Source organism: Corvus kubaryi, unplaced genomic scaffold (genome assembly GCF_017639235.1).
Source record: "Corvus kubaryi isolate FWS band 111438036 unplaced genomic scaffold, C.kubaryi_AGA036_p1.0 37272, whole genome shotgun sequence".
In the NCBI taxonomy this organism is placed as follows: domain Eukaryota; kingdom Metazoa; phylum Chordata; class Aves; order Passeriformes; family Corvidae; genus Corvus; species Corvus kubaryi.
The window spans coordinates 3,009,434-3,021,543 of NW_024581084.1; the positions used below are offsets into that span (position 1 = coordinate 3,009,434).

Sequence of the window (12,110 nt, forward strand, 5' to 3'; positions counted from 1 at the left end):
TTCTCGTGTAGCCCCTCAAATTGGCCGGCGGCCTTCGCCCCGTTGCGCAGCATGGCCGCACTGTCACCGGCGGCGCCGCCCCGCCCCGCCCCGCGCTCAGCGGCTCTTCCTGCGCCGGGCGCCCTTGGCGCAGCCGCGGCCGAGCCACCCCCCGGGGCGCCCGACCGCCGCCTCCGCCCGCTCCCGGGGCTGCTCCTGCTCCCGGGGCTCCTCCCGGGGCGGCGCCACCGGTTTCCGCGAGTGCGTGCCCTCCTCCTCGGGGCGCAGCGGCTCGGCCAACGCGAAGATGGGGTCCCGCGCCCTGCGGAAGGAAAGAGAGGGCGGCGGTGGGCGCTGGAGGTGGCCCCGGGCCGGGGGCTCCCACCGCAGAGAGCCCGGGCCACTCACCGGTCGTAGCGCGGAACTTCCAGCCCCAGCTCCGCCATCAGCAGCCGCATCACGTCGTCGCAGCGGCCATGCAGCTTCAGGGCGGCCAGGTCGTCCTTCGGAGTCCACTGCGAGCGACAGCAGAGCCGGCTGCAGGCAGCTCCCCGGGGTGGCAGCGGGGGGCTCCTGCCCGGGGCCTGGCAGGGGCTCGGCCCCACACATCTGCAGCCCCTTGGCTCGCACCTGGCCAACCCAGCGCCAAGGGCTTTATCTCACCTGCAGGTTCACAATATACAGCTTGGGTCGGCGTGGGGGGGGCTTGCTCATGCACCAGAGCCGTGGATACTTTTTCAAAACCTGCCACAAAGCACAGAGGATCAGCACGGCCACAGGCACACGCAGCTGTGAACCGTATCAGCGAGAGGAAAAGGAATGTATTACCAGGAGGGGAAAGAGGGAGGAAGAGAGACTATCACAGATGTTGGGCGAATCCTGACACCAGAGTTTACAGTTGTCTGTTTGGGAGGAGACTGCTCAGCACCAAGGTGTAATCACCAAGAGGGAATGCTGCTAACAATCTTCACCGAGTCTCTAAAGTTACCTTTAAGCTGGAACCCAGACAAAGAATCACATCTGCTTTGCTTGCAGCTTCTGTTGCTGCTTCCCAGTTCAGGGGCTGTCTCAATGTCCCCTTCTCCCCAAAGTGGACGATTGTATCTCTCAACTGTGCCCCACACTTGTGGCACATCCTGCCCGTGTGATGCCTGTGCAGGGCTGTGCGCTCCGTCACATCAAACACTCGCACGTACTCTCTGTTGGGTGTACAGGAAGTGCAGACCTGGTGCAGGATGAAAGCAGAAACCTCGTCACATCATCACCATCCCACCCACGAGAGGCCAGGAGCAAGCCTGTTCTCTTGGAAGAAAAGCATTTTTGGGGACAACACAGAAGTTGTAGACAGAAGCATCAGGGATCAGATGCTAACTTGGAAAACCTTAAGTTCTTTTTGAAAACCAGCAAGTGGAGCCACAGGCAGCTTTTGGCTACATGCTGGGAGGGATTTCAGAGAAGGGCTGAGGAAGAGGTCAGAAGCAAAAGGCTCCAGCAAATACAGAGAAAGAGCTACAGAGTTTGATTTGGTACTTTCTAAGTAGTTCACCCCAAACCTGATGTTCTGAAGACAAGAACTGCACAGAGGCCAAGCCCTTGTACTAATTCCTCATGAGCTAGTGGAAGATCAAGAGTTTACATTCTCTTTTTGTGAGGCCACTTAACAGTGACTTTTTCCTGCTCTGGCCACTCACCTCTATGTACATGTTCCCATGAAGCTCAGATATTGCAGCTCGGGGTAACCCGCTCCGCAGGTGCAGCCCATCACAGTTCTGAGACACCACATGCTGCACCTTGAAGGGAACAAAACACTGAGCTCCCACAGACTGCACAGGTAACACTCCAAGCAGGTGATGCACGTGTCCCAAATCGCACCAACAGCCTGTACGTCAGAGCAGGACCCACAGAGGAAGAGCATGGTGAGCAGACCTTTGTGAAAGCTAAATGGAAAGCCCCCTCCTGCTAAACAGGAGGGCTTTCTAGGGCTGGCTGATTCGTGACCAGTTCCCCAGACCAGCCTCACCAGATACAAATACAACATGTTAAAGAAAAGGCACCAGGGGAAAAACTGCCAGAGCTGCAGCCTGCAGCTCACTAAGGAAGGCTTGGACACATCTTCCTACATGGATGTGCAGCCACTTAAGCCAAAAACATAGTCAGGCAATCTCCTGAAAAGCTTTCTCTTCCCTGCTGGGTTTATCATTCTTAGGCAGAGGAACATGAGTAAGGTGAGGAAAAATTATCTTACCAGGTTGTGCTTGTGCAGGCAGGCAATGCCCATATGAGTGAGCGTGGGCTCTGCCTCACTCAGGTCTGCAGCCCTGACAAGAAGCAAGGGGAAAAAAAAAAAAAGCTGGAATTGCCATTAACCTCTTTCAGTATCAGCTTTCTGTCACACAGTTCAGAATTTGGCTCCTCACCTGATGCTCCTGCCCTTCTGCAGCAGTGTCCAAATGCCGTTGGGGCCTCTGTAGTCTGGGATTGAAGCTGCCTGTCACCGGGAGAGAAAACCAGGCCTGATGGGGGGGGTTGTCACAGTTCTTGTACATAAACACAACCAACCCAGGCCCACCCAGGACAACCGCAGACATCTCCATCCATGGCTGCTTTTCATTCACTCCGAGTTTTCCAGCGTAGTTGTTCCTGAACACAGGGAAACCTCCTCATATGTTTTATCTCTCTCTTCTACCTTTCAGCTCTCATTTTCACCTCTACTGTTAGTTTTCTCCAATTTTACCATTATGGAATCCCTCCAGAACTCTTTTTCACCCTTGATTCTTCCCATTTCCCTCCACAGAACTTCATTCTTGAGCCTTTTCTTATTTTCCCTAGACTCTGGTTTTCTCACACTCGGCATCTCTAGCAAACATGCAGGTGACATGAGCACTCAGCCCCCTGCCCTGAGCCATGCTCCATGTCAGCAGAGAATGGAGTGACATTCCCATGTCACACAAAGGTGACAGATGTCACGTTAAAAGAGGTAGAACCAGACTGCTGCTTTGCCCCAGGCGGCTGCAACGAAATAATTCTCAACTGCTGTTTGTAAATTCTAATAATCCCCAGCTGTCCCTGCATGTCCGATAACACATATAACATTCCTGATCCAAGTGGCTTAAGGTTTTACACCAAGTCATTGAAGAGGCTTGAGTGAGGCAAGACCAGCATCCTCTTGCTCAGGCTGCACATCCTGCATGTGGTCAGAGGCAATGCAGCCACAGGAGTGTGGGCAGTAGGAGTGACCCCAGGATGCAGCCTGGAAACTGCTGGCCACAGGACTCATGCAGCATCCCGGGCTCGTCACGCGTGTCCTGTGGTCATTCAGGAACCAGGCAACAGTCCGGCCAATACCGCCCCCTGAAGGGGCTCCAGCTGCTGCCCCCCAAACTCACCGTGCTGATCCCAGCGCCTGTGTAGATGACGAGGTGCCTGGCACTCCGCACGGCTGCTGCCAGCTCAGCCACCTTTCTCTTCAGCTCCTCTGGTTCATCACACACCTGAGAAACACACCTCAGCAGGTTCAGACAGATCAGAGATACACTACACCACTGAGTCAGAAAGAACAGGGATCTCCCCAAAAGTTTGACTGGCCAACCAGGAAAAGCAACACAAACATTATCAACAGTGGTTTCCAAATGAAAAGAACATGGGCATTGTTCATGGAAGGATAACGGGAAAAAGCTTCCTGGAGACCAGAAGCTGCTGACCCACCCGACGTGCCCACACAGCCACACGCGCCTGGCAGCACGGCTGACCGGAGATAAACACAGGGCAGTCCCCGGAGGGGAGACGCGTTCCCGATACCGGGACACAGCGGTTGTTCACCGAGGCCTGCCGTGGCTTCAGAGCTCGGCAGCATCGAGCCCGGCGACCTCCGCCCCGCCTCTCCGCGGCCGGGGCCGCTCCCTGCCATCACCGACACGGCTTCCCCGGTCCCGCCGCCCACCTCTTCTTGCCGCCGCCGCAGCCGCTCGCGCCGCTTGCGGCGCCGCTCCAGCTCCCTGACGATGTCCTCGCTCTCACTCAGCACCTGGCACTCCTCGGGGCTCCGCTCCGCCGGCGGCTTCCTCCAGATGCGGGATACCTGCCCGGTGCACACGCGTGGTCACGGCGGCCCGCAGCGGCGAGGTGGAACGGGTCGGGCCGCGTCGTACCATACCTGTCTCCGGCGGTCCCGCTGCTCCTCCTGCTGCAGGATCTCGGCGCGCGCCGCCGCTTTCCGCTCGGAGCGGCTCAGGCTGCCGCCCGCCGCCATCGCCCCGGACCCGCCGCGCCTCCGCCGCCACCGGGCTCAGCTCCGCCGCTTCCGCCTTCCGGTCAGAGCGCGCGCGCCGCTTCCGGCACCGCCCCCGCGCGCGGCAGCGCCCCCTGGTGCCGGGCGGCCCCCCAAGGACGCGCAGGCGGCGGCTGTTGAAGCGGTTTATTGTCGCGTACAAAGGCGGCGGACACTGTACAGAATAAATAACGGCAATAACTTAGCAATAAATACCGCCTGCACCGAGCCCGGAGCCCTCTGGGTGACCCTTCTGTCCGCCAGCCCCGGCTCCGGCCGGGAGCGACTGTACACAATTCACAAGATACACAAATCCCGGGGGTGCCGGGGACGCTCCCCAGTCGGGCTGGCGCAGGACCCCTCCCCAGTCCCCCGGAACGGCACCAGGAAAAGGAGAAAGGAAACACGACACCCTTCACAGCAGGAAACCAAACGGACGAGCACCTCAGGAACAAGAATTGTCACACTTCAGAACACTATATACGAGAGAGAAGTCAGCGTGACGGCTCGGGCAAGGGTCGCCTCGCACGGGCACAGGAAGCCGGCTGGCAGGACACAGGACCCCCCGGAGCAGGACGGGAGACTCCTTGGACACTGCGGAAATACATCACTCGGGGTCCTACACTTCACTGAGAACAAAACCATAAGGAAGCAACGCTCAGGGGACCGTGGCCTCGCTGACATCCAGCCCGGCACCCGCAGAGCTTGTTTACCACACCGGCACCCTTCAGTCACGGCCTTGCACCTGCTCCTCCCTACACGACCTGTCCTCATTGAACACACAGGCCACTCGAAGCAGACCCGGGCTCCGAGCAAGGAGGGACAGTGCAGGGGAGGGGGAACGACGTCTGGTGCAAGTCAGCGCTGCTGCCAGCCCTGTTCTGCCTCACGACAGAGCAGCACCAGCCCGTGACCAGCAGCAGCACGGCTGCCACCTGGCAGGTGGGAAAGGACTGGACACTACCTGCCACAGAGCACAACAAAAAGCAAGTTCTCCATGGCTGCAGAGTTGCCCATCGTTGCCTGCTGTGTTGATGGGGCTCTCCTCACACCAGAGGCTCCAGTTGCGGAACCAAGCTCCTAACCAGCCCCATACACACATTGCCCGCTCCTCCAGCCCAGATCAGGACTCAGCTGTGTTCTGAAGGGCTCTGGCTGATTCAGTCTCAGGCTGGGTCTAGGAGAGGCAGGGTTGGGACTGACACCCCAGAACAACTGGATGCCTCTGTATTTTGTAAAATCTCACCTCTTCCAGTCACCACACAACCAGCTGGAAGACCAGAGCCTGCTGACTGCTGCGCAATGTGTGGCCTGTGTGGCAAATGGCTGGAAGTGGCACATCAGACACTTCAGTTAAGAGAAGAGAAAGTCCAGGGCTGGAAGGGGGAAGTCTTGAGGCAATGTTCTAACCTACTCCTCCTTTGGGAAATTTACTGGGAAAAGCATCCCAAACAACTCCCTAAACTCCCAATCAATCAGAGCAAAGCTCGTCTCAGGAAAATACCTGCTCCTCTCCTGCCACACTGCAGTTTTTCTCAGGCTGACCTGCTCCTCCGCTCAGGGGACAGCAGTATCAGTTCAGCGATGAGAAACATCCCCAAAACCTATCTAGGATGGCCATACCTCCCCACGAGACTGTGGCTTCACTTGTGTTATCCCAATCTGCCCCTTCCACTCAGATCTTCAGCAGCCAAGAGATCACATGGGCTTCCCCCTCATGTCCTGCTTCTCTGCAACTCAGTAAATCAGCTCCAGTCTTTGGGAAAGGGAGAGGAGAGTCAAAGTTTTTGTGGAAACAGAGCCTGGCCACAAACAGCTTCTCAGCTCTGTCACAGCTGTGAGTCTGAGCACTCTACTAACCCCCTGAGAAGCTGCCCCAGGAAGGACAGTGATCCTGCCACAGCGCACTGGCCACCCATGCGTAGACACCAGGGACTAGCCAGTCCCATGTTGCCTGACTTGTCGCAGACTTGCCCCTCTTGTTCAGGTGAGCCATAAGCACGACACAAGTTCTGACCACAGGATCTAATCCCAGAGATAAATCCCACCAGTCTTTTCCTGGACAAGCCTCCCTCATGTTACTTCTCTGATAGCTTTGCTGCATGAAGGGAAGTGCAGCATTTTTCCTCTCCAGATAACCAAGTTCACCTGGTGTTGGCTGCTCAGCAGGAGCTGCCTGTGCTCCTGCTGCACACCTCTGGGCAGGCATCGCTACCTCGCTGCACCAGCCAGCCATTCTTGTCTTCAAAAACAGCAGCACCTTTGCCTGTGCACCAGAACCCTTCTGGAGAATTCAGAGAGATTCCAACTCAATCTCTCAGTCAAGTTTAAGGAAAACAACAACAGTGTGAAATGACAGCACATGGCAAAGGCACCAGCACACCAGAGCGCTGCACGAGAGCTTGGGGAGCAGAGCGCCCAACACAAGGGGACATGACAGAAACTAGCAAGGTCAAGAATAAGTCACTTTTGGTACAATTGCAAAAAGATATCAAACAGGACTTGCCTCTTTTTTTGTCTTTTTCTAAGTTTTATAAATAAAGTCTGATAACTCTTTATAAAAACTAACCTCAGAGCCACAAACAGTTTGCGGGAGGTTCATGAGAAACTTTAAAATTATTTATTTATTAACTTTTAACTAGCAAAGTCTCTGAGAATATTTCCCCACTCATATGGTGAAATATTCTCGCCTTCTCAGGTAAAAAAGCTGACTATAAATACGCTCTCTCTTCTGTCCAATTTTAAACTTAGATAATTTAATAACTCTTAAAATGATGTTTCTCTCTTTAAATAAAGGGCTATTTAACCACATAAACTGGTTGTGTAAACCATCACACTAGAGACACTTGATACCCTCAAAACACGGGAACAACTAGTGATTTTGGTCTTGTTCAGTGCAACACATTAGGCACAAAACCGGCCTGCAGTCAACACAGTACCACTGCTCCCTTCTTCCCTCCCAGGGTGCTGGGGCCTGCAGGGCCTCAGGACCACAGCGACAGGACACAGCAGCATCGTCCTTCCCACCACTGCCAGTTTACACAGCTAACGTCATGGACGTCTGGGGGAAACCCACGGTTAGGGCACAGAGGCACACCTAGAAAGGAATAAAAACCTATGACACAGAACACCCCAACTGTAACTACAGGTACCAAAGGAGACAAAAGCAGCAGGTTCAGGCGCCAAGATGCACCACCTGGAAGAGTCATGAAATAAAGCCTTTGGAAGTGACCGAAAATTAGGGTTCCCAGCCCCCAGGAAGAGAGCTTTCCTCGGACCACCCCTCCGCCCTTCCATCAGCCACGCTGCACAGACTTTCTTTGGGTAGAAAACCAAAATCTCACAGTCTGTCCCCAGGGCACCCAAGGGCTACAGACTGCTGGGTGGGAAGCTCTGTCTGCACAGGACAAGGGATGCATCACCACTGCTCATACCAATCTGGACACAACAAAATAAACTGGAGCAATCAGCGGGCCAGTCCTGGGCCAAGTCAAAGGAACCCGGACCCATGTGGGGAGGGCTTGTGCTTTGGGGATTCCAGGCTGGTTTTGTGCCTAACTGCCCTGCACAGACAAGCTCAGGCAATGCTCGCTTCACTAAGACCGGGAGTCCGTTTTGGATTTCACTATTGTGATGACACTAGTAGTAGCAACCTTGCCAGGGACGAGGGGCCCCATACTGGAAGTGAGAGGCCCCCGTGCAGGGGTCACGGGGCTCCGGGCCACGGTTCTGGCGAAGTTCTGGAGAGCCTCGTATTTGGAGCGGAGAGCATCGAGTTCCATTTTCATGCTGGCGTTCTCTGAGGCCAGCTTCTCCACTTCTTGCTGCAGCTCTGCCTTCTGCTTCTCCAGTTCCTCCTTCTGGGTAACGCGCTTCACTCTGCAGCTGGCTGCGTAACCCCGGTTCTTCAGCGTGCGCCGACGCTGCTTCAGCTGGATGATCTCCTCTTTTGACAGGCCCCGTAGATGCTGGTTCAGCTCTCGCACAGACATGGTCACCAGCTCCTCATCTGTCAAGCTGGTCCCATTCTCACCTGGCTCCCTCTTCACCTGGGAGAGAAGACAGCACACACTTGTGAAACCTGAGATGGATACCTATGCCCATCCCTGCACCCCTTTCCTCCACCTGCCGCATTACCTTCAAGGCCTTGTTTCCTTTGTTGGGGGTCGTCATAACACGACAGCCTTGTCAGTTAGGTTCTGGAAGGGAAGGAAGGTCAAATTAGCACCCGGGACACAGCAGAGCCCACGGCATTCCTCTGGCAGGGTCCAGCAGCAATGCCTCATGGTGCTGCTCCACATCCTGGTCCCCACTCACCCCCTCCTTGGAAGACACTCAACAAGCAGCCAGCTGAGCTGGACTAACAAACAGCAGACTCTGTCCCTGAGCAGAAACTGCTGCCCTTCCACACCCCTGCTCCCATGGAGACTTTGTGGCAATGCTGGTTTTTCATTTATGGTGGGGAAAATTAAAAAACTAGGAGGAGTCAGAATACATGGAAGCCACATTTTTAAAAATAGCCTTGCAAGCAGCAGGCAGGGTCCAGAGCATGGCTGCTCCAGGTCAGTCATGCTGACTCAGCAGGCTGGCACTCTGCACCGCTTGCTCCCAGCCTCATCCTTGTCACTCCCAGGCAGGGCAGGTTACCTTAACATGCCCTTCCAACAGGTGCCCAAGCACAGCTCAGAAGCTCCCCAGTCCTACCAGACTCCAGATGCCCCCAAGGATGCAGCCAGTATAGTTCAGTAAGACATAACCCTAGGCAAGGGGTACAGGGGAAGCCTTGGACACACCGGAATTCCATCACAGATTTGGGCTGATGTCTCAGCAGACTTCACCTCTCCCGGTTACACAAAACTGACCCCAGTTGTAGATCTCTTCTGTGAGAAAGTACCTGTCAATCCCTGGCTCAGAACCACCTTCTTCCTCCTTATCTTCAGAGCCAAGGTGTGCTCAGAAGAAAACAAAGATTAAAGGTGCTGAAAAACAGAGGAGAGCAGACTCCTTCCCTGCCACGGAAGACAAGACTTCAGAACTGGTAAGAGCAATTCCCAGGCCTGCTTTACAGAAACTTATATGCTGGCTCCTGCTTCTGTCCCCACATACCTCCTCCCCTCAGGCTTTTCAGTTCAGAGGGCTACTACACTGCCCAAGGAATTGATCCACACAGAAACTACCTGACAGACATGGCTGTGCCTTGAGCAGCCCAAACTGCACTCCCCTCTCAGCCCATTCTGCACCCCCTCAGCCCTGGCCAGTATTCCTGTGCAGCCTACAGGTGCCTCTGTCCCTTTCATCTTGCAGGTTTCAAACAACAATTTTGTTTGTCCCTGCCTTACTCCCAGCAGGACTGATGTCCAGTTACAGACCAGAACAAAATGCACACATCAGCAAATATGTCTTTGTGCTCTTCCAGCAGCTGTGGCACAGGCTCCCTACAGCGCCTCTACAACCTACGGGAGGTGAACAGGGCTAGTAGTCCCCAGAACACCAGCAGAGATATTCCTGAAGCCTGCAGCCTGCCAGGAGCCGGGCTATTTATACCTAGAGGACAATGCTCCTTCCAACAAGATGTCTGCTACACCCGACCACACTGGCATAGACACGGTCATTTTGCTGCCCAGGGAAGGCAGCTGCAATGAGGCAGGACAGGCAGCATCTGAGCAACTGCTTCACAAAATCAATTCTTCCCATCTTGCCAGACTGCTGTTTATTCCTTCTGTTCCGATGTGGTAAACAACACGTCTGCTAGGAAAAGGGGAGAGGTACGTGAAGAGCTGGAGAGACCAATAGCATGCCTCTGCAGCACTTTTGTGCCCCATCCTCTTGTGAGTGGAAGGAGTCAAGGGCAGGTATGGTCAGTGGGACCACAGGAATTTGCTTGCCTTGTGGCACTAAAGAATTTACTGCTGCTTGGCAAGCACACAGGCTGCCTTCATTACAGCAGACCCAAAACAAAACTAACAGGGCACATGCATGCTACATCAGGCAGGGCACTGGGAAAAGTGCTCCTCAGCAGGCTGGGGAATGGCTGGTGATGGCAGAGCTAGACACAGCAGAGGCAGCTACTCATTCCTGCCTCTGCACTCTCTAACACAACACCCTCTCAGGCAGAAGCCTCTCACAAGAGCCATCAGAGCTGCAACAGGACTGTCCCCAGAAACCTGGTGATCCCATCTCTCCAAGGCACAGCAACACACAAGGCAGTCAGTAGAATGGGAAAAACAACCCAAAGAGTTGTTGGCTGTTTCCTGGGTCCTGTTTTAATCGGGCTGTTTGGCAGCTCACAAAGAGGACACCCAGAGAACTGGTGACGTAACAGAGACCAAACTTCGCCTTACTCTCCAGACTGCTGATGGATCAACTTTTGATAGCTTCCTGAAGAAAGATCACACTGAAAAGTGCCAAACACTACGGCTGCAATGAAGAAACTGCAGTCTCGACACATTTCCCCAGAGCTCAAAAAGCCTGAACTCAGCACAAGCACAGCCAATTCTCCCCTCAGCTCAGCGGCAGCACACAGGAGCTGACAGCACCGCGCATGATTCAACACAGGCCCTTCTCCACGCTCCTGATGCAGAACCCTGCCACGAGCCCCGTGTAAACACGGTGACGTCACCCGCGCTGGCGGGCAGGCCTGGTGGGAGGCCCGTGGGCAGAGCAAGGGCTGTGCTCCCCACGGGCTCCACAGCACTGGCAGGCAGAGGAGTGGGGTTTGTCAGCAGCGATGGGGCACACTGCACGAGAACACTCTCTCCCAGCGTGAATTTCACACTCTGTTTATTTGCTTACTGGCAAATTAGCTCACACATTCTCATCCAATGACTCCCCAAATTACCTATGTAGCCAAGAGAGTGCCTCTCCTGTGTTCCCCACCCTGGGAGTCCCCTGGTGAGCTCATCCAACCCTGAGCATTTCCACAGCAATTTTTCCCTCAAGGAATCTGCCCACCCAGCTGGTTTTAACTCTGCTCACACTGCTAAAGGAAAGGGCCAGCTCTGAGAGATCCCTTCCCACCCTTGGCAGTGCCCTCCTCCGACCACACAGCTCAAACCTCACATATCCCGGACAGCCAGAGACGTCCCCAAGCTCTGAACAGCGTGACCGACCCGTGCACAACACACACACACACAGACCCTCCTTGTTGGTCAAACGTTGCAGTCCCGCGGGAGCAGAAACCCACTCCACTCGGGGGACATTGCAGCCCCTACGGAACAGGGCAGCCCCTACGGAACAGGGGCCAGAACCTCCCACCCGCACATCTTCAGCTACCAAGTAGACCGAGGACAGGGTATCGACTGCAGGCAGCGGAGCTGTCCTGCCTGGGGCCGAGCCTCTACTCTGGGAACTGGGCGAGACGCCCCGATGGCCCCTCACCCTCCCGGCCCTCTGGTCCTCGGGAGAAGAATCACAGACCACGGCGGCTGACCGGCGGGAGGGGGGGTGCCCGAGGCCCTGCCGGGGCCAGGTCGCACCCGTACCGGCGGAGCCTGAGCGCCTGAAGGTGCGGCGGGGTTGAGAAGGGTAGGCTCGGCCTGAGGGCAGCCGGCCTGCAACACGATCGGGGCAGTCGGCAACCGCGGGAGGGAGGGGCCAGATGCATCCGTGATGCCTACGGGTGGACCCGGGAGGCGGCGGGCGGGGCCGGGGACAGGCCCCGGGCCAGCGCCCCGCGCACCTGTTGCTCGGCCGCTGAGCGAGGCGCGGACGGGGCGGGGCGGGGCGGGCCGGGGCGGGGGCTGGGCGGCACCGGGCAGGCGCGACCCCGAAGCCCCGCCGTGAGTCAGCGATGGCGGCCCCTTTAGGCACCTGCCGACCCCGCGGCGGCCCCAGCCACCATCCCGGGCCCGCCGCGCCCGCCCCG

At 56.1% G+C, this 12,110-nt stretch overlaps 2 protein-coding genes across 5 annotated transcripts; both read right to left on the reverse strand.

Annotated features, from left to right (window-relative positions):
* Positions 1-80: 80 nt before the first annotated feature.
* On the reverse strand, positions 81-4,283 carry SIRT7 (sirtuin 7). Its single transcript, XM_042025665.1, has 10 exons — positions 4,133-4,283; positions 3,920-4,057; positions 3,366-3,470; positions 2,397-2,467; positions 2,225-2,297; positions 1,671-1,769; positions 968-1,204; positions 643-723; positions 388-494; positions 81-301 (listed from the first exon to the last, which is right to left on the reverse strand). Exons 1-10 carry the CDS (start codon positions 4,226-4,228, stop codon positions 97-99), a joined length of 1,212 nt encoding a protein of 403 aa, XP_041881599.1. The 5' UTR covers positions 4,229-4,283; the 3' UTR covers positions 81-96.
* A 2,560-nt stretch (positions 4,284-6,843) lies between these two features.
* On the reverse strand, positions 6,844-11,927 carry MAFG (MAF bZIP transcription factor G). Of its 4 annotated transcripts, XM_042025667.1 has the most exons (4): positions 11,728-11,926; positions 9,141-9,255; positions 8,384-8,445; positions 6,844-8,295 (listed from the first exon to the last, which is right to left on the reverse strand). In XM_042025667.1, exons 3-4 carry the CDS (start codon positions 8,417-8,419, stop codon positions 7,843-7,845), a joined length of 489 nt encoding a protein of 162 aa, XP_041881601.1. In that variant the 5' UTR covers positions 8,420-8,445; positions 9,141-9,255; positions 11,728-11,926; the 3' UTR covers positions 6,844-7,842. The 4 variants fall into 4 exon arrangements, with proteins under 4 accessions (XP_041881601.1, XP_041881603.1, XP_041881600.1 ...); XM_042025669.1 differs by lacking the exon at positions 9,141-9,255 and having other exon boundaries at positions 11,728-11,927; XM_042025666.1 differs by lacking the exon at positions 11,728-11,926 and having other exon boundaries at positions 9,141-11,710.
* Positions 11,928-12,110: the final 183 nt, after the last annotated feature.